The sequence below is a fragment of the Lemur catta genome, chromosome 21, assembly GCF_020740605.2.
Source record: "Lemur catta isolate mLemCat1 chromosome 21, mLemCat1.pri, whole genome shotgun sequence".
Classification (NCBI taxonomy): domain Eukaryota; kingdom Metazoa; phylum Chordata; class Mammalia; order Primates; family Lemuridae; genus Lemur; species Lemur catta.
The window spans coordinates 11,561,212-11,579,960 of record NC_059148.1 but is presented as its reverse complement, the minus strand read 5'-3'; the positions used below and the strand labels follow the sequence as shown (position 1 = coordinate 11,579,960).

Below are 18,749 nucleotides of genomic sequence, written 5' to 3'. Positions count from 1 at the left end.
CAGGCTGAGGGTTTCATGCTCTTCCCAGGCCTTAACAGCTCAGGGCTAGAGGGGCCATGGCTTCCTTTCTGGGACTGCTTGAGGAGGGAGGGCCCACAGCTCTGTGCAGATACCATGAGCAGTCAGCAAGGACCCACAGGAAAAGGCCCTGGGAGGGCTGCCACCTGGACGTCCTGCCGTGGTCCCTGAGGCTGGTGGCCCAGATCCCTAGAACCCCAACTTTGGCGTAACTTGGGCCAGGCACCTTGCCAAGAAGGCAGTATAGCCTTGGTCCATTCTGGGCAGGAATTTCTCCAAGGTGTCGGCTATAGGGATCCATCCAGAGTCTACCAACTCGTTCCCAGGCTCCAGAGATCCCACCGAGATGGGCCTCCTTAATGTCTATGTCACTCATTCCCTTGGTCATTCGTGCCTTCCTCACACCCTTACTGGACCCCGAGTAGGAGTCAGACGCCGTGCTGGTTGCTAGGACCAGACCCTGGAGCTGGCAATAGGTAGGGGTGCCTACTGCCACAGCAGGTTAAGCAGGGGCTGAGGGAGATGAGAGGGGGCCCCCCAGAGCCAGCCCTGCCCTGGCTCAGCCTTCACAGAGAAGTGGGGCAGCATCCTGAGAGCTGCAATGATTCCCGGCACAGCTGGAGGGAGGATGCAAAGGTGGGGCCTGTGCCAGCGCTTCCCTGCAGCCCACTTTTACCCGGCAGTTCCATCTCTAGGAAGTGGCCCCACGGCTGGGCCAGCACCCTCTGTAGAGAGGTGGGTGCACTGGGCTCCTCAGTGTCTGTCCTCGTGTTTGATCGGGCTCAACCTAAGTGCCTCCTGCAGGGGACAGGTCCAGTAAACACATACAGCACAGCACAGCCAGACAAAGGAGGCGGCTGTGGAACCGTGGGTGGGTGTGTCATTTGCTGTCGTCTATGAGGAGGAAATAGACCAGGGTGGGGGTGGGGGACACCCTCCCATCCTGGGGATAGTGAGAGGAGTCCCAGAAGCCCCTGGTTGGGCGGTGTCCCCTCTGGCACTGTGGCAGGTTCCAGGGAGCCCCAGGCAGGGGTGTCCCTGAGGCTCTGACTGCAGCAGCCTCCCTCACATGCCTACCCCATCCGTCCCACAGGGCATCTGGCGGATCCCTGTGGACGAGATCGACCGGCCGGGCAGCTTCGCCTGGCATATGAACCGCTCCATCGTGCTGCTGCTCAAGGTGCTGGCCCAGCTGCGGGACCACAGCACCCTGCTGAAGGTGTCCTCCATGCTGCAGCGGACCCCAGACCAGGGCAAGTGAGTGCAGCCACCCTGGGCACAGCCTGGCATGCCACCTGCCCCCCACCCCCTGCAGTAATGAAAACAAAGGAGGCCCACTGGCTGGGAGCCCAGACCAGCCCTTCCTGTTCCTCGGGGGCCTCTCTGTCCTAGTGTCGAGAACCCAAACTTCACCCTCTGCCCCTAAGCACCCTGGAACAGACATAGGCTCTCCCCACTGATCCTGGTTCCTCATGGAGGCCCAGACAACCAGCCTTTCCTCTCCTTCTGCTTCCCCCAGCTCGGGGCTCTCAGAGGTGCCACCAGGTCATAGGGAAAACAGATGTTCAAACAATAGCCATGATATGGCCAGGCAAAGGCCGGTGACAGTGGGGTGGGCAACAGGGGTCTGGGCCTCAGAGGTGGGCAGGGATCCCTCTGCCAGAAAGGATGGGACGGGACAGAGGGGCATCTGCTGTAGCTGCCATTTGCAGGGAGTATCGGAGGGATGCCTGGAGGGAGGCAGCTCAGTGGGGACTCAGCCTCCCATGCCTGCATTGCCTCACCTTCTCTGTCTCATTCAGCTCAGGGCACCTCCAGCTGGGGCCTGGGACACACCGGAGACAGGCCTGTGGGAGAGGCGCTGTAGGCCCTCCGCAGCTCTCCCTGAGCCCAGCAGGCCGCGCAGGCCCACTGCAGCCAGGCCCAGGGGCCCAGGGCAGCAAACTAGTGCCAGGTCAGAGGCCTCCTGGGTGTGGAGGGGCCCAGGGGAGGTCTCATGCACCCCAGCAAGTGGAATGAGGCATGAACAGGCATTCTCAGGGCAGGGACAGGGCACAGGGCCACCACCCAGCAGTGCTGTGTGGGGTCTGACGCTCTCCTGTCCTCTCTGGCCACCCCATATGACTGCAGGAAGTATCTGCGAGATGCCGACCGCCAGGTCCTGGCCCAGCGGGCCTTCATCCTCACTGTGAAGGTGCTGGAGGACACCCTGAGTGAGCTCGCGGAGGTACGCCCCCCCTTCCCCTCTCCACAGCCTGCGGTGGTGGGCCTGATCCCGCCATTTGTGCACCCTTGTTCCCGTGTCCCCATCTATGAAGTAGCACCCATCCTCCCTCTGCCTAGGTAGGGAAGGTCAGACGTGGCACCGAGCACATAGGCACCTAGCAAGGCACTGATGCACTTGGTGATTAACGAGAGCCATAGTGACCCTCCACCGAGCTGAGCTCCTGAGCAGTGTGCCCCTCCCAGGGCGGGGTCCCGAGCCCTCCCCCTGGCGGGCTGACCAAGGCCTGTGAGAGCACCATGTATGTGCACCATCCCTTTTCCTCCTGTGAGCAGGTTCAGTGGAACCCACATTTCACAGCTGAGCACCCCGGCCCCAGGAGTTTAAGTAACCAGCCTAGCAGGTGGGGCAGCTGGGAGCTGAGCCAGGACCACTGACCCCAGAGCTCATGCCCAGTAGGGCTGGCTGTGGCTTGGTGCAGGGGCTTGGGACAGCACTCTGAACCTGGGGAGGGGTGGTCCTCGCCAGCCTTCACCGCGGTCCTCATGCTCTAGGGGCCAAGAGGACTTGGCTTTGCAGCAAGCACACTTGGTGGCCCTGGGCAGGTCCCCTTTCTCATAAAACGTTCAGAGCTGCCCCGAGGCTCATCATGGAGTCAAATGTGAGCTGGATGGTGCCATGCCAGCTAGGGCCAGGCCTCCCACTCAGGAGCAGCGCCACCTCCAGAGTCGCTCGGCCCCTGGCTACCTGGGAGTGTAGTGGGGCAGCTGGAAGTGCACAGGAGGGAGGGCCTTCCTCAGGCAGGTCTCTGGGCCTAGTGTCCTCTCTGATAGTTGGGGCATGGCCCTGGCCAGCTGGCAGATGTCCGGAGCCAGAGTGATGTTGGGTGGGAGAGGCCTGGGGTGGGCACACCTGGCGCCCAGAGGTGCTTTGTCGCAGTGGGGACACCAGAGACATAGTCTTATCTTTGGTTTCCTCGCAGGGGTCAGAACGCCCGGGGCCTAAGGCCTGTGTCCTCCCCGGAGCCAGGATGACCACCGATGTCTCACACAAGGCCAGTCCCGAGGATGGCCAGGAGGGCCTCCCCCACCCCAAGAAGCCCCCTCTGGCTGATAGCTCAGCGCCAGGGCCTGAGCCAGGGGGCAAAGTGGGTCACCGGCCTGTGACCATGGACGCAGGAGACAGTGCAGACCAAGGCGGGGAGTGGAAAGACAAGGAGACCCCCCAGGCAGGGCCCACCGAGCCCATGGACACGGGTGAGGCCGCTGTTCGCCGCTCAGACTTGGAGCGGACACCGCTCTTGCTGCCAGGCCGCCCCCCAAGGGAGCGGGGCCCTGAGAGCCGGCCCGCCGAGCTGTCCCTGGAGGAGCTGAGCATCAGCGCACGGCAGCAGCCCACCTCGCTCACCCCAGGCCAGCCAGCCTCCGCCCCCGCTGCTGCCACCACCACGGGGGCCAGGGGGAGCAGCCACACTGAGGAGCCACCCCCACGGCCCAGCCGCAAGAGGAAGCTCCTGGAGGACACAGAGTCAGGCAAGACGCTGCTGCTGGACGCCTACCGCGTGTGGCAGCAGGGCCAGAAGGGTGTGGCCTACGACCTGGGCCGCGTGGAGAGGATTATGTCTGAGACCTACATGCTCATCAAGCAGGTGGGCCTGTCCGCCGGCTCGCCACGCCCTGCCCTTGCCTTTCTGTTCTCTGCCCCTGGGTGGGCTTTAGGTGTTCCCAGCCATGCCCACTGTTCACATTCTACCGTGAGCTCTAGAAAGTCTGTATTCAGCCTGAAGAGGAACAGAGACCGCGTCGCAGGAACCTTATCAAGTCCAGCACAGGAAGGCGGGACCCCCATCCCACTGCTGTGCTGGGCCCCCAGATGCATCTTGGGGCACTTCCTTCGAGACTTCTGTGGCTGTCATGTAAAGGTGGCTGCAGTGCCCTCGGTGTGACCAGAGAGCCTGGGACCCTTATTTTGCCTGCCGTTTTTTTTTTAATTTTATTTTAGTGTATCAGGCACATACCTTTTTTTCTATTTAAAATTATTCATTCCCACAGGAGGAATCCCCAGAACTTCAGTAACCAGCTCAAATGGGGCGACCATCCTGAAACAGTTTCCCAGATCGTGTCAGTTTGCAGCGCCACTGTAGAGAATGCCTATTCTATATCCACCTCACTAGCATCGTTATAACTGCCGTTTGTCTTTGTTGCTAATGGCTTAGAAAAACTCCAAGTGCTGCTTTCCTTGCTGGTGGGGGTGGATCCTCTCCCTGCCTTGCCTGCCCCCCTGGCCTCGCCCAGCAGCGTGTGGCGTCTCCCTCCTCCCTGCCCACTGCTCATCCAGGGTGCCCCCCACGCCTCCCCAGTCTCGTACCACCCTTGAGCTCTTGGGCTCTAGACGCCGTTGGCACAGCCACCTCAGGCCTGGGATTGCAAAAGGCCCTTCCCACTCTGATCACGGCCCTCCATCCTGCCCACTTGAGGGGCAGGTTTTAGCTTAGAGGACTCCCCTCATCCCCTAGCAGCTGGGCCTCTGCCGAATTTGAAGGCTTGGTTGGGGCCCTGAGTCCCCCTGCCAGCCTCAGCCCTTGAGGATGTAAATAACTCAGCCACAGAAATGAACTTGGCGTGGCCACGTCGGGCCCAGAGGGGTGGCTGGGTCCAGTCGTGGCACCAGCTCCCGGTGCTGTGAGAAGGTTGGCCTGTACCCCCAGCCTGGAGGTGGACAAGCGTCTGTCCCTACTTCCCAGGCAGGGCTGGGGGGCTGGGTGCAGTCAGCAGTGGGGAGAGCTCTCCATCGGAGGCGGGAGGTGGAGGTGGCACCTGAGCCCCAGGGCGCAGCCCCACCACCCGCCTGGCTGGTCTGCGCTGCCTGCACAGCCAGGCCAGGGCCCCCTGACCACAGGCCTCTCGTTGCTCAGGTGGACGAGGAGGCTGCGCTGGAGCAGGCCGTGAAGTTCTGTCAGGTCCACCTCGGGGCCGCCGCCCAGAGACAGGTAAGCCTGGCCTAGGCTGTGCCAGCCTCGTCTAACGGGGCCTGCCCCGCCTCTCACCCTCACAGGCTAAGTGGGTACACCCCTGTGACTGCTCCTGTGGTCGGCGTGGGACAAGGGGTGATGGGTGGGACGTGGCTGAGCCCTAGTCCCGGCCTGGGCCAGGCACCACCCTACAGTGGGCAAGGCCTTGACCCTGGCTCAGACACACATGTACAACCTGAGGGGTCCCCTCGCCTCAGCTTCCTTTTCAATAAATTGGGAGGATGGCCCCTAGCCAGCTGACCTCCCCTGAAAAGGTGGTTCCGCTGGGGACAGAGGTAGAGGAAGTGATGTTAGAGCCAGGCTGATTAGGAGCAAAGTGGCTGGGGCGTAAGGCAGAGACACAGCCTGTACAGGGGCCCACTGCGGGGAGGGCATGTAGGGAGCAAGGGGCTCATCCTGAGAGGGTGGGTGGGGTCCTGGGTTTATCGAGCCAGGGAGGGAGCAGGGTGGCAGCGTCCCTCTCGGGTGGAGAAGAGGGGCTGGTGCAGGGGCCAGGCCAGGGCGGGAGGGTCCAAGAGGTGGTAGGAAGCGGGACTGGCAGAGCACGGGGGAGGCCCCTCCTGGGACGTGCCTGGACGGCCCAAGCCAGGGTTGAGATTGGGTTTGTGTTGAGTCTGAGACTCTTTCAAGGGAGACGGCAGGAAGTTAGGGGCCCCCACCTGGGGGGACCATGCCTGGTGTAGTTGCCCCTGAGGCCATCAGTGTCGACCAGAGGCCAGGAGAGGGCACAGGCAGGGCCGAGCACCGGTGCGGGAGGGAGACTCGGGACAGGGCGGGCTGGTGTCCAGGAAGGACAGTGTTCCCAGGCACCAGCCAGTCAGTGGGGCCGGGGCAGTGAGGATGGGTGTCCGCTGGACATGGGGACCCCGCCACCAGGGCTGCTTTTGAGAGACGGGGCTGGGTGGGGTTTGAGCAGGGGGGGAGCAGGGCTGGGGCTGAAGGAGAGGGGTCTCCATGGGAGAGGCCCGGCTTGAGGGAAGGCCATGGGCAGATCTGGCTACGGGAAGGGTCCAGATGACTGAGGAGGTATGGGGGGTGGGTCAGAGCTCAGTGGGAGGGAGCGTGGAGAGGGGAGGCTGTGGCAGGCGGAGCGCAGTGGCACCCCGTCTAAAGCGAGAGCCTCCAGGCCAGGGGGCGAGTGGCTCGCCATTTGAGCAGTGCAGCCTCCTGTCCCAAGGGGTGGCCTGACCACTCCGGGTGGACTCCACACGACCTTCCTCTCAGTGGAGTGGGGCATCGGGCCGCCACCCCTGCCTGGACTCTAGCTCTGAGGAAGCCCAGGGGAGTTCAACTTCGACTCAGCGGGCTGCGGGCCAGGCGGGGGACACTCTGGGGGAGTCGCTGGGCCCAGTCCCCCAGCTGAGGGCCAGAATCGTTGGCAGGACACATCCCAACCCACCTGCGGTTCCCATCACTTCTTACTGTCCATGTAGCCAGAGTTTACCTCAGCCCCCGTGGGCTCTGTGCCCCTCACCACAGACTCTGCTCCACAGGACAAGACTGACCGCCAGGGCACCAGGGCACAGCTCGGGCCCGGGCCTGCCAGGGGACCCCCTTTCCTCCGCTGGCCCGAGGGAGTGGGTGGACATGTGGGTGGTGACCACGATGGAGAGAGGAGGGCGGTTTCTGACTTCAAGGTGTGCAAAATGACAGCCCCATACAGGAAACCCCCAAAACCTTCCCCTTCCCCAGCCTGAGAGGAAAGGGGCGCTGAGCTGGCAAGAGCCAAGGGCGGGGAAGCGTCCTGTTGACTGAGGCCCCGGAGGAGCTGAGGCACACGAGTCTCGGGGCCCGAGGGGTGGGCAGGCAGAAGTTGCTGTCAGCGATGCTCGAAAGACACTGGGTCATGGGAGTGGCCAGAGCCAGGGGACCCGGCCCTGACCTTTAGGTTGCCCGCTGCTGGGCGCCATTAGGCCAGGCTCAGCAGTCCGCTCCTGGGGTGCGGGAGGCTATGGGGGAGAGGCGAACCTGTGGCCCTGAGGTCTTCCCCGGCCACGTTCTTACCTGCCCGCCCCCCTCCTAGACCCCATGGGGAGGAGGTGCCCCGGGTATCTGCCCTGAGGCCCTCTCACCACGCTTCCCGCTTCAGGCTCCTACCCTAGGCCCCAGAGATGCACGGGGTGCCGGCTGCTCTCCTCTGGTCCTCCCGTCCCTGGAGCTCAGTCCTGCCTCCCTGTCTCTCCCCGTGCGTGCGGTGCCCTTTGCACTTTGCCTCCTCCTCGTACACCCTGAGGGCTGCTCTGTTCTCCCCTCTGCCCCTGTCCATCTCGGTGTGGGTCGGGGAGACAGGGTTCCATCTCAGGGTCTCCCCAGGTCCACCCCACCTGCACCCCCAACCCCACAGGACCCCACAGCCCCCACACCCAGCCAGAAGCCGCCTCGGGGAGGCAAGTGGGACAGTCACAGGCATCCTTGACCTTGCGCTGGGAAGGAGGCGGCCATGGCCATCAGACCCGCCGCTCCCACCCCTCAGGCAGTGTCCGTTTTGCTTGAGGCTTGTCCCAGTTGCCATGGCAGCCCAGCACATGCCTGGAGGGTGCTCTGGACATAATTAGAGGCTCAGTGCTGTCACCTGCAGCTGAGGCCCCACCCCTGAGCAAGCACAGGGACACAGCACTCACCTTGCCCTGGTGTGTCTACTCACACTGCCACCTGGGTTGCAACAACACCGCTGGCACCACTACGGGCCCAGGGGGACCAGAGAGACAGGACTGTCCTCCTGCCCTACCCTCCCACTGGACATGCTGTCCACAGCACAGGGTTGGGCCCCAGGGCACGAGCATGGGCTCCTCCCAGACACCACGGCATGGCACAGTACACAGGGGCCCGTCCTGACCATGTGGAGCTGGGGACAGGGCTTTCAAGCAAAGCAAATGTCAGAAGAGACAGGGTCATCAGTGGAAGCAAACTGCCCCCCAGGCACCAAGGTACCCGCCAGCAGGCGTGTGACTCTCCATGGCCCTGGTGTGGCCTGGCTCAGCACAGTGGGCTTGGTGCTGGGGAGGGGCTGGGGGCTGGGGGCTTGGCTCACACGTTGAGCCTGGCCCCTCAGCTCAGCTGTGCAAGGCTGCCTTGAGGTGCCCTGCCTCACTCACCTCGAGACTGGCTGTCAGGGTGCCGAGGCCTACAGTCCCGTCCCAGGAGGGCTGGGCTGAGTGTGGGCAGTAGGAGTGGCCGTGAGAATAGAGCCCCAAAAGGGCATTGTGGCAGAGGGGACTGTGGAGGAAGATTTGGAGGCCCCTAGGGCCCAGCCCACCTGGGAACCGGAGGCCAGTGGCGGGGGTTCCTGCTGAAGTCAGGCTGCTGCAGAGGCTGAGCGGGGGGCACCGTGGGCCACCGTGGGCCCCCTGGCTCCCCCAACTCCCGCAGGACCCTCCCACTAGTGGCCCTTGGGAAGTTGCCCTCTGAGACTGACCACCTGGTCCTGCTGTCCCCAGATTGGGAGCTGCACCCCACACCTAGAGTCATAGCCAGACACACTCCTCCCGGGGAGGGGTGCTGGGTCCCTCTTGTCCTGGTGTCCACAGCATCCTGGCGGGCTGTCTGCTGATGGCCCCGTGGGCAGCACGGGGGGCCAGGCAGTGCTGGCAGTCCCAGGACCCCACGGGGCATCTTGTGGGGCAGCGTGGTGGGCTGAACACGGCAGGGTGGCATGGGCTCAGGGCTGCCAGCTGGCCTTCCTCACCTCTTCTCTGTCCTCACAGGCCTCAGGGGACACGCCTACCACCCCAAAACACCCCAAGGACAGCCGAGAGAACTTCTTTCCTGCAGCGGTGGCCCCCACAGCCCCGGACCCTGTGCCGGCCGATGCTCTCCAGCGGCCCAGTGACGCTCACGCCAAGCCTCGCCCTGCGCTGGCTGCCACCACAGCTGTCGTCACCTGCCCTCCCTCAGCGTCAGCCTCTACCCCAGACCCACCCAAGGACCCTGGGCCTCCCCGGCCACACAGGCCCGAGGCCACCCCCAGCATGGCTTCTCTGGGCCCAGGTGAGTCCCATCCCAGCCCTGGTGGCATAAGGCCCCCATGCCCAGCTGTGCCAGAGCCAAGCCAGGCCCCTGCCACCAGCAAGTCTTCCCTGTGTGGAGAGGGTGGGCAGGAAGGAGACAGGGGTGCCCTCCAGCTGAGGCAGTCGGTCCCTCGGGGACAGGCAGCTGCTGGGCCACTCGCCAGTCACTGGCAGCGTCAGTAGCCCTGGTTGGCACATCCTTCGTCTGGCACTCTTAACTTCAGTGCCTCGGTCTCCCCATCTGTGAAAGGGGATGGTGAGGAGGGACAGAGCAAGCAGTGTCAGGGACTGTCATGTTCTCCTCCCCACAAAGCCTTACAACACACAGCGTGGCTAGTCAGGTAGGAAGAGGGGAAACTAGCCCAGACCAGGCCTCCCCGGGAACATGCTGCCAGGGCACAGATGCCTGCGAGCAGTTCCTGAGCACCAGGCCCTGCTGATCTGTGCAGGGCCAGCAGATCTGCCCGGGCCCACGCCAGCCAGGATGAGGGCAGGGGCAGGGCGGGGGCTTGTGAGGGAGATCAGGACGAGGGTGTGGGCAGTAGAAAGCCCTGCTGGCTCTGTTGCTGGGAGCCCTTGTTCCTTCTAAAACCCAGGACCCACCGGATTGGCAGCCTGCCCGGCAGGGAGGCAGGCCGGGGCTTTCCCTGGAGGGCACTGAAGCGGCACCCCTAGGGCCAGTGAGTAGGAGGCCGTGGGCAAGGCACAGTCACCTTCGCTGGTCCTGACACACCTGCAGCTCTGGCAGCTGTGATTCTGCCAGGCTGGGCTCCGCTCAAGGCTGGGACGGGCTCCACTGCCACCCAGGGCACGGGGCCCTCCCTGTTGGTTCCCAGGACGGACCTCGGCCAGGCTCTCAGACCCCATAATAGGACAGGGTGTTCCCTAACCCGTTCATCTCTCCAGCCAGTGGGGCCGAGGGGAGAGCAGCCTGGTCGGTGGGTTCCCTGTGGCCTCGCTGACCTTCCCTTTCCGGCCCTTCCCTGGTTCTCCCGCCCTGCCTCAGGGACCTGCTGGTGCCCTTGCCCCAGGCTCTGTGCTGGTCCACAGCCGGGTCACCTGTGGAGGCTCACCTGTCTTCTCACTCCCAGTCCCATGGTTGAGTCACATCTGGGGCTGCTGCTTCCAACCATGTAACCTCAGCTGTGTCATTTCCCAACTCTCATCTGAGCAACAGGGGACAGCTGCCCTGGCAGGAGTGCCTGGCAGAGGGCAGACCTGAGAGCCCCACAGGCAACAGGGCCTGGATGAGGCCGAGCTGGGCGTCCTCGGCCCTTTCCCACTGCGGCTCGAGCATCAGGCACTGCTGTTTTCACCTGATGCCTCCCCCAGTTTGCTTGGAGGAGCGAGGAAGTGTAGGGCCCTCAGCCCGGTCGGCTGCAAGTGTGCTGCCTGTGGCCCCGCGAGATGAACAATCTCTTCCCCTGGGGGCCAGCTTCTGTGGCTGTTTGTTCCGAGAGGAGCCTCTGAAGGCCATGGGACAAAGAGCAGGTGAAGCACTGTTAAGTGCTGGTTACCTGACCTTGGTGGTCCCTCTTCTGTCTGCCTCATTTCCTGCGTAGAACGTACAAAATGAAGATGAGCGCACTGCCAGGTTTGGAGCAGTGCTTGGCAGACAGTGAGCAGAGCCTGGGAGGGGTTGGTGGTGGTGATCTCAAAGGGCAGTGGCAGTGGGAGCCCGTGGCCTGAGCCAGTCAGTGTTGGAGGCTCAGTCACTGCTACAAAGACCCAGCTCCTGTCCCTCTACCTTGGGGTCTTGCTCTCTCACTATCTTGTAGATTTGGGGGGTCAGGAATTCCCAAAAGGCTTAGTGGGGAGGACCTGGCTCAGGCACTCATTTGCTTGCAGTCAAGCTGTCAGATGGTCCTCTGAGCTCTCGGGGGTGTTGGCAGCCTCAGGTCCTCGCTGGCTGTGGCTAGAGGCCCCAGGTCTTCCCTTGTGGGCCTCTGTGAACAGCTGAGTGTCTGTGTCGTGGCGGCTGGTTCTCCCCAGAGGCAGCGACCCCACAGAGAGAGCACAGAGGAACCCACAGCGGCTTCTGTGACCTAATCTCAGGAGCAACTGACCAGCACTGTTGGCCACACACACCATCCCTGGTACAGTGTGGGAGGGGCTCCCCGGGACGCCAGGAGCCTGACCCCGCCCCCCACCTTCCTTGCCTGTCCCACCCCAGGCAGGCCAAAGGCTGTAACTCACATCCTCGTCTCCTCTAACCATTGGATCAAGGGAAGAGTGTGTTTCCCAGCATACGCTCTTCAGCCTGGAGAGTGGATCCTTTTCTATTTCCTTTCCCAAAACTAACTTAAATGGTCTTTTGCCAGGGTGGAACTCTTGAATGACACTGGGGGTGGGGGCCGCCCTTGGCTGAGAGCGTGCCTGTGCAGGCCTGGCAGAGGCCTCTTCCGGACAGGTCCAGGCCTCGGCGCACCCCACCGCCTGCCCACTCAGGGCCACGCAGGTCCTCAAGCAGGTGGTGCTGGGCCCGCCACGGCGGGATGGGTGTCCCAGATGGCTCCCAGAGCTTTCCGGGGTGGTAGCAGGGCCTGGCTGGGACAGGCTCTCTGGAACAGGGAAAGCACCCGGAAGGAACCAGCCCCACCAGGGTCCAGCCTCCCTGGGCGTGATGGTTGTGGCCACATCTACAGCTCCTGGTGACAGCAGGGCCCACCTGCAAAGGCCCCCTGTGACCAGAGGGTGTGCAGGCCTGGAACTGAAGCTGGGACTGGTTGTGAGGCTGGGGGCTGGGGCTGAGCCACCTGGGAGAGCAGATTGGAAGGTGAATTCTCCCAGGACGCCCTCCCTGAGGTGCGAGAGAACCGGCGGGCGGGTGCAGAGGAGACCTGGACAGGCCGCCCCCCAGGGCCCCTCACACCCCGGGTAAGCAGCCACATCAGGTGGGCGAGGTGCTCTCAAGCATCGCTGATCCTTAGTAAGGAGCTCACCCACCTGCCCAGGCCACGGCCTCACGCGGCACGTGCACTTGGGGGGCTCAGGATATGTATGTCCCCACAGGGGCCCTGGCACCGCCCGTCGGGGCTTCCTTTTCCTCTGGGCAAGTGTTCTTCGCCACGTCTGCAGGTCCCTGCTCAGCACAGGCCAGGACCTGGTGGGCAGCTGGCTCTCCAGCGGCTGCTACAAAACAGTGCCTGGCCCCCGCCTGAGGGTCCCTCTCTGAGGCAGTCAGCCGGGCCTCCTGGCGCAGGGGCTGGGGCAGGGCGGAAGGGTGGAGCCGCTGCTCCTGCTCCCTGTCAGGACCAGGCAGTCCTGAGAAGCCAAACAGGCAGAGCCAGGCCCAGGGGCCTCCCAGGACCCCACCTGGGGACAAACAGCCCAGGCCTGGTGCCAGGGCCATGAGTCGCCCTGGGTGCAGGGAGAGTTGTCTCAGTGGTACAGGATTTTGGCCTGGCCACCTGCTTCCCGCAGGCAGAGAACCTGAGGCATGGGGGCGTTGGGGAGGCTCCAGGGAGATCCCCTGCCCCTCAGGCCCACCCTAATTTTCCCCACAGGGCGGCCAGGGTAGCCTCGGGGAAGGAGGGGCCTGGCCCCACCTCCTCAGCTGTGCCCTGCCCTGTGGACTGCTACCAGCAAGGCAGCCCGGCTGCCCTCCCTCCCTCGCAGGGGCAGGGGCCGGCTGCCGGAGGGGAGTGTCCAGCCAGGGCGCTGCCGGTGCCGCCCATGGAAGGGCCTGCCTGGGGGCGTGTGCCCGGCCTGCCTGCAGGAGGTGGAACGGTGGCTGGGAAGGCGGCAGGAGGGGCCAGCTGAGGAACTTACCCTTGTGGCTGACCTGGGAAGAGGCTATGAACTATGGGTGGCCAGGCAGTGGCACCAAGGAAGGGAGGGAGTGGCCACAGGGCCGGGGGCTTAAGACAAGGCCTTGGGCAGCCGGGGCAGACTGTCTGGGCCTGGAAGCCAGCAGGCAGGAGCCCCAGGCGGAGCAGCTGGGGGTGCCCGGGCCCCTGCCTGTCCTGTTGTCACTCCTGCGGGCCAGGGAGGGGAGCCAGCGCCCCCTGCTGGGGAGGGCGGAGGGTGTCCTGGCAGAGGAGCTGGCGGGGCCAGCGGGGCAGGGCCGGGCGCAGTGAGGTCGCAGTGAGGAGGTGGAGGGAGGCAGGCAGGGAGCTGTGAGGTCGGAGGTGGAGCCCGAGGCCCGGGAAGCGCAGGCCGATGCTGAGTAACGGTCTGGCTGGCGGCTGTAGGTGCAGCCTTTGCCCATCCAGTCCTTGGCATAATTGAGGCCAGTTCCCGGTCACTGCCTCGTGCCAGGGAAGGTGTGGCCTGGCAGGCAGCCATGGTGCCACCAAGCCTTCCCATCCTTCAGTTTCAGTTGGGTTGTTTGGGTTTGGCCCTGGCCTGGTTTCTGATTGCCACTTGCCTGAGCTGGAGGGGAGAGTGGACACCGCCCCGCACGAGCCCACCTCTCACCGCCACATGCGGGGGTTTTCCAGGGACTGGGGGCCGTGCAGTCTCGGGCGAGCCCCCACCGGGTCAGCTGTGCAGCCGTCGGGGCGGGGAGCCAGCCCCCACCAGCATCCACTTGGCTGGGGAGCAGTTTCCTGTCCGTCTCTGCTGGTTCCCAGGCCACTCCTGTGGAGAGGCAGAGCCACCTCAGCCCAGGGTCCCTGCATGGGCCACACTCCCCTGCCAGGTGTCCCAGGGCACAGCTGAGGCCTGCAGGGCCTGGCAGACACGCGGGAGCCCGTGGGTGGCTGAGTCCATAACCAGCTGGCCTCGTGTCCCCACAGAGGGAGAAGAGCTGGCGAGAGTGGCAGAGGGCGCTGGCTTCTCGCCCCAGGAGCCACGGCGCAGCCAGCAAGTGAAGACAGCCCCCACGGGTGCCCCAGCAGAGCCACACTGCTGGCCCGCGGAGGCTGCGCCCCGAACAGGCACCGAGCCCACTTGCAGCCAAGGTGAGGTGGTCGGGAGCAGCCCAGCACCAGCCCCCTCAAGGCTGCCTCACAGCCCGCAGCCGGGGTGGGTCCCGCTGGGGGAGGACAGGCCTGAGGAAGCCCCTGGAGAGGCGGGGAAGAATCGGGGGTGGGGCGGGCAACGGGGCCAAGGACAGGGCCCAGGCTGAAGAGTGGGGGGGGTGGACCGTTGTCAGGAGCTGGGAAGAGAAGGACCCCCAGAGCCCCTCACAGCCCTGGCTTCACAGGGGGGCACTCACAGGGGCAGGAGTCCCTCTCAGGCCACTGCAGAGCCCAGGCTGAGCCCAGAGTACAGCAGGAGAGGGACAGGCATGTATGGGAGGAGTTTGGGCCTCGTGATAGGCATCCAAGGGACGTCAGCACCAAGCAGAGGGGTGGCCGGGCTGGGCCGGGCCAGGCAGGCGTCCCCATCAGCAGCCAAGTCAGATCCCAGCCCCAGCCCTGGGTCCAGCCTGTTCCCACCAGCCGCCCCAACCAGCCAGGCCCCTTGGGGACTCCTGGCCCAGGCCTCCTACAGACCACTCAGTACGACAGACCTGGCGCCAGCCCCTGGGGGCCAGGCATGGGCTCTGAGTAAACCCTGCTCCTTTTAAAGCCATGGGGCCGCACAGGAATGTGGAGACCAGCCAGGCCATCCGGGTCCTCCCAGCTCTGCAGCTCCCTGGAGGCTGCTGGGCCCCAGGACTGCGCCTGCAAGTGCCGGCTGCCTCCAGGCTCCGGAGAAACGCTGCCCTCACTCCCCCTGGAGCATGAAGGGAAAGTGCACACCCTGGGGCCGGCTCAGTGGCCAGTTCCGGGCCTCAGTGTCCTCCCTGGGATGTGGACACTAATAGGACATGTGTCCTAGGATGGTTGCAGGGAGGCAACCGTTAGTGTGAACACAATGCCTGAGGGCCTGCAGAGCCTCTGGGAAGGCTCAAGGGGCCCCCTGTGTCCCAGGCCCTGGGCGCCCAGAGTTCACGGTGCTCCTGGGTGGGGTCACAGTCCCAGCACTCCACAACCTCAAGCCAGAGTTGAGTCCCTGCAGGGCCTGAGCCGCGCAGTGGCCCAGGGCAGAAGCCTAGGAGCCTGGCAGTCAGCACAGACTACACCTAGGAAAGGTGCCCACAGTCTGATGCAAAAGACAGGAGGTGCTCTTGGTCCCTTTGTTTTCTAGAGGGGAAACTGAGGTCTAAGCTGGGAAGGTATGGGGGCCGCTTAGGAGGCTTCCAGTCAGGCTCAGCCCCTGATGTCTTTCCCCACAGCCACCACTTCCAAGGTCCCCAGCAGTGGGAGTGCCCAGCCACCTGAGGGCCACTCTGGCAAGGCAGAGCCCAGCCAGGCCAAGTCACGCCTCCTGCCCAACATGCCAAAGCTGGTCATCCCGTCAGCCGCCACCAAGTTCCCGCCTGAGATCACTGTCACGCCACCCACCCCGACCCTGCTCTCTCCCAAAGGCAGCATCTCGGAGGAGACCAAGCAGAAGCTGAAGGTGACCTCGGGTGCCGGGCAGGGGCCACAGGTGGGGGTGCGGGTTGCAGTGGGGGCTGGGCGGGGGCACAGGGTACAGAGAGGTCTGGGGCAGGTCCTGACCAGTGCCCTGCCCTGCCCTGTCTGCAGTCGGCCATCCTTTCCGCCCAGTCGGCCGCCACCGTGAGGAAGGAGAGCCTGTGCCAGCCAGCGCTGGAGGTCCTGGAGACATCCAGCCAGGAGTCCTCGCTGGAGAGTGAGACGGACGAGGACGACGACTACATGGACATCTGAGTGGGTTGCCGGAGCCCCACAGCCACACCCCGGGGCCGGCCGGGCCTGGAATGCCCCCTCAGCCTGGACCCCGCGCAAGGCCAGAGGCCCCCACTGGGGACGCCACGCCCCACGCGGGCCCCAGGCCCGGCCAGCCCGCTGCCTGCCGGCATCTCCCTGCAGCAGGGGCGGCATCTCCCTGCAGCGCGGGCGGCATCTCCCTGCAGCGCGGGCGGCATCTCCCTGCAGCGCGGGCGGCATCTCCCTGCAGCGCGGGCGGACTGTGCACACCGCGGGAGCCAGAGCAGGGAGAGCGGCCGCCCAGTGCGGGGAGGTGGATGGGTCTGTCTGCACAGCCGGGCAGCATCTTTTTCTATGAAATGTTGACTTTGTAAACCTGCCCACAGCCCGCCCGGCTGGCCACATCCACACCTGATGCCAGGATGCGCCAGGCCTTTGCCCATGTCGCAGTGAAGGGGTCATTCAGGGCCAGGCTTGCCCCACACCTTTTTTTTGTTTGTTTTTTGGTTTCTTTTCTAATAAAGATTCAACAGTTTTTGCTTCTTGCTCACCCCTGGGGGGGCGGCCAGGGAAGGGCCCAGGGCCTCCACACCCCTGCTCCCATAGGGCAGGGCCCAGCCAGGCCAGCAGGCTGGGGGCGCTCAGCGGGTGAGGGGAGAGGCAGGGCAGACCCCTCTGAGGAGGCTGGAGCCGGCCGGAAAGGGGTGCCAGGTGTGTCTGTCTGCAAAGCTCCTGGGGCTCCCTGTGGTGGGGGGCCACGGGGCCCGTGCTGAGGGGCCAGAAGGGGCGTCAGGGAGAGGAAAGGGGGGGCAGGCGGGGAGAGTTCTTACCTCCCCCCATACTCGCTGTAACACGACCCGCCACATGAAACCTACGGGGCCGGTGCGGGATGCACAGGTGGGGCCCCTCATTCAAAAATTATTAAGGATTTTCAGGCCGTGACCACAGAGCATTAAACAAGCCCCCATGGTGCTGGCCCTGCCCTCCCAGGCCCCAGGCCCGTCTGTTTCAGGGATGCACAGGCTCCAGGGGCCCAAACCTGACCTTCACAACTGTCACCCCCTTCCAGCGATCTGGGCCAGCGCCCGCTCCCTGGAGCCTCCCCTGGAGCAGGCTCTGTCCAGGATGGAGAGGGGGCCTCGTGGGCTGGACACATGCCTAGGGCCCCAGCCAGGCTGTTTGGAACCAGAGGTGCAGCGGCCGTGGATGGGTCCTGGCAGAACTTGCCTTCAGAGGCTGAGCGGTGGCAGTTACTCAGCTGAGGCCCACTCCCTTCAGGGCCTGGGTGTGGAGACCCCCAGACTGCACGTCCAGCCCCTCCTGCTCTTCCATCCCTCCCTCCAGACACGGCAGGGCTGCCCAGGCCAGAAACGGGAAGCAGCAACCTTTCTCCTCCAGGTGCAGGAGGCCCCCCAGAGCCCGACACCTTGGGCTCTCCCCTGCCCTCCTCCCCAGCACCCTCGGCCCTGGGCCCAGGGTGAGTCCCCCTACCAGACCGGGGCCAGAGGACAGGCCCTCCCTGCCTCAACACCTCAGTGTCCAGGCGCAGGGCACCTACCTGCAGAGGTGCCCTGAGCTCCCAGCAACCCAAAATAAGTGACTGAGTCAAAGATCTCCAACCACAGATGCATCTGGAACTTCAGTACTAAGGAGACGGCATAAAGAAGGAAACAGGAGGGGGGTGGGCAGTGAGGCAGATGGGCTCATTCCTGTGAGACTGCAGGGAATGCCCAGGACACCTACATTGTACATAAGGTGAGTGAGTGAAGAGGAAGGAGTGAAGGAAGCATCAATTATGTAGATGTCCCTGGGTAGGTGGCAGAACAATTGGTCCTGTCCTGTCCTGCACCTGGGAAGACAAAACGTGTAATCATTATTATTGTGGAATGGAACAGACTTCTTTCAGTTCTAGGAGAGCTGGGCTCAGCCTGCAGGGAAGTGACCATTGACACTAAAGAATTTCCTTATGAATGAGAGGCGGGGCAGTCCTTGCAGACGCCTGGGGCCTTGCACCTTTCCCTGGAGACCTGGCGGTGGGGGCGGGGCATGCAAACCTCTAGGCTTGACCTTCCCTTTAGCCTAAGGGGTTGGGATATTGTCCTGAGATTCTTGTTTTCCTTTGCAGGACTTTCTCTCCTCTGGAAACCGGGTCCCTGAGAAGCTGGAGGTCAGGGGACCTTCCCACCAGATGTCTTTGGGAGGGGAGCAGCCCTCTCTTGAGAGTTCAGGAGCCCGAGTTCCAAGTCCCCCATTTTGGGCTTCCTCTGACACCTCTGTAGGAGGCACCCCTCTGGGGCTGGACCCGTGGGAGCACCACAGGTGGCTGCCAACACCCAACACCCTGCGGTTCTCAGCGGGCACACCCACCAGGCCAGAGAGGGAACAGGGCCCAGGAACAATGGGCTGGCCCAGCCCCAGAAGCTGAGGCAGGTGACAGCCCAGATGGCCTAAGCAGTGAGCTCCTGCCAGGGGGCCAGCGCCAGCTCCCTGAGAGGTTGGTGACGTGCCTGCTTTGGACACTTTGGGAAGCTGTGGCTGGCAGAGGCCCACCCTCCCGTCTGGACATCCAGCCCGGGTGGGAGGGCCCTCACCGACCACCCTAACTACGGCTGGGTGCCCTGCCTGCCACCTCTCTTGGTGACTTTGGCCCTGCCTGTCCTCAGCTTCAGTATCCTCATCTGCTCAACAAGCGGCAAGGGGAACACTAAAAAGATTATGCAAACTCCAGGAGTGACAGCGCAGGGTCGGGTGTGGCTGGGAGAGCTCTGCCTCTCCTGACTCCCCTGCGCAGGGTGGAGGCGTCT

General features: G+C 64.1%; 1 protein-coding gene across 5 annotated transcripts in view; it reads left to right on the top strand.

Annotated features, from left to right (window-relative positions):
- The window catches only part of CABIN1 (calcineurin binding protein 1), a 153,084-nt gene extending 136,604 nt beyond the window's left edge, over positions 1-16,480 (top strand). For all 5 annotated transcript variants that reach the window (XM_045534231.1, XM_045534232.1, XM_045534228.1 and 2 more), the window contains exons 30-37: positions 1,112-1,275; positions 2,149-2,245; positions 3,225-3,890; positions 5,157-5,231; positions 8,978-9,260; positions 14,020-14,184; positions 15,447-15,673; positions 15,802-16,480. In XM_045534231.1, coding sequence (XP_045390187.1) covers positions 1,112-1,275; positions 2,149-2,245; positions 3,225-3,890; positions 5,157-5,231; positions 8,978-9,260; positions 14,020-14,184; positions 15,447-15,673; positions 15,802-15,945 — 1,821 coding nt within the window. In that variant the 3' untranslated portion in view covers positions 15,946-16,480. The remainder of the gene's footprint in view (positions 1-1,111; positions 1,276-2,148; positions 2,246-3,224; positions 3,891-5,156; positions 5,232-8,977; positions 9,261-14,019; positions 14,185-15,446; positions 15,674-15,801) is intronic.
- The last annotated feature ends 2,269 nt before the right edge of the window (positions 16,481-18,749 follow it).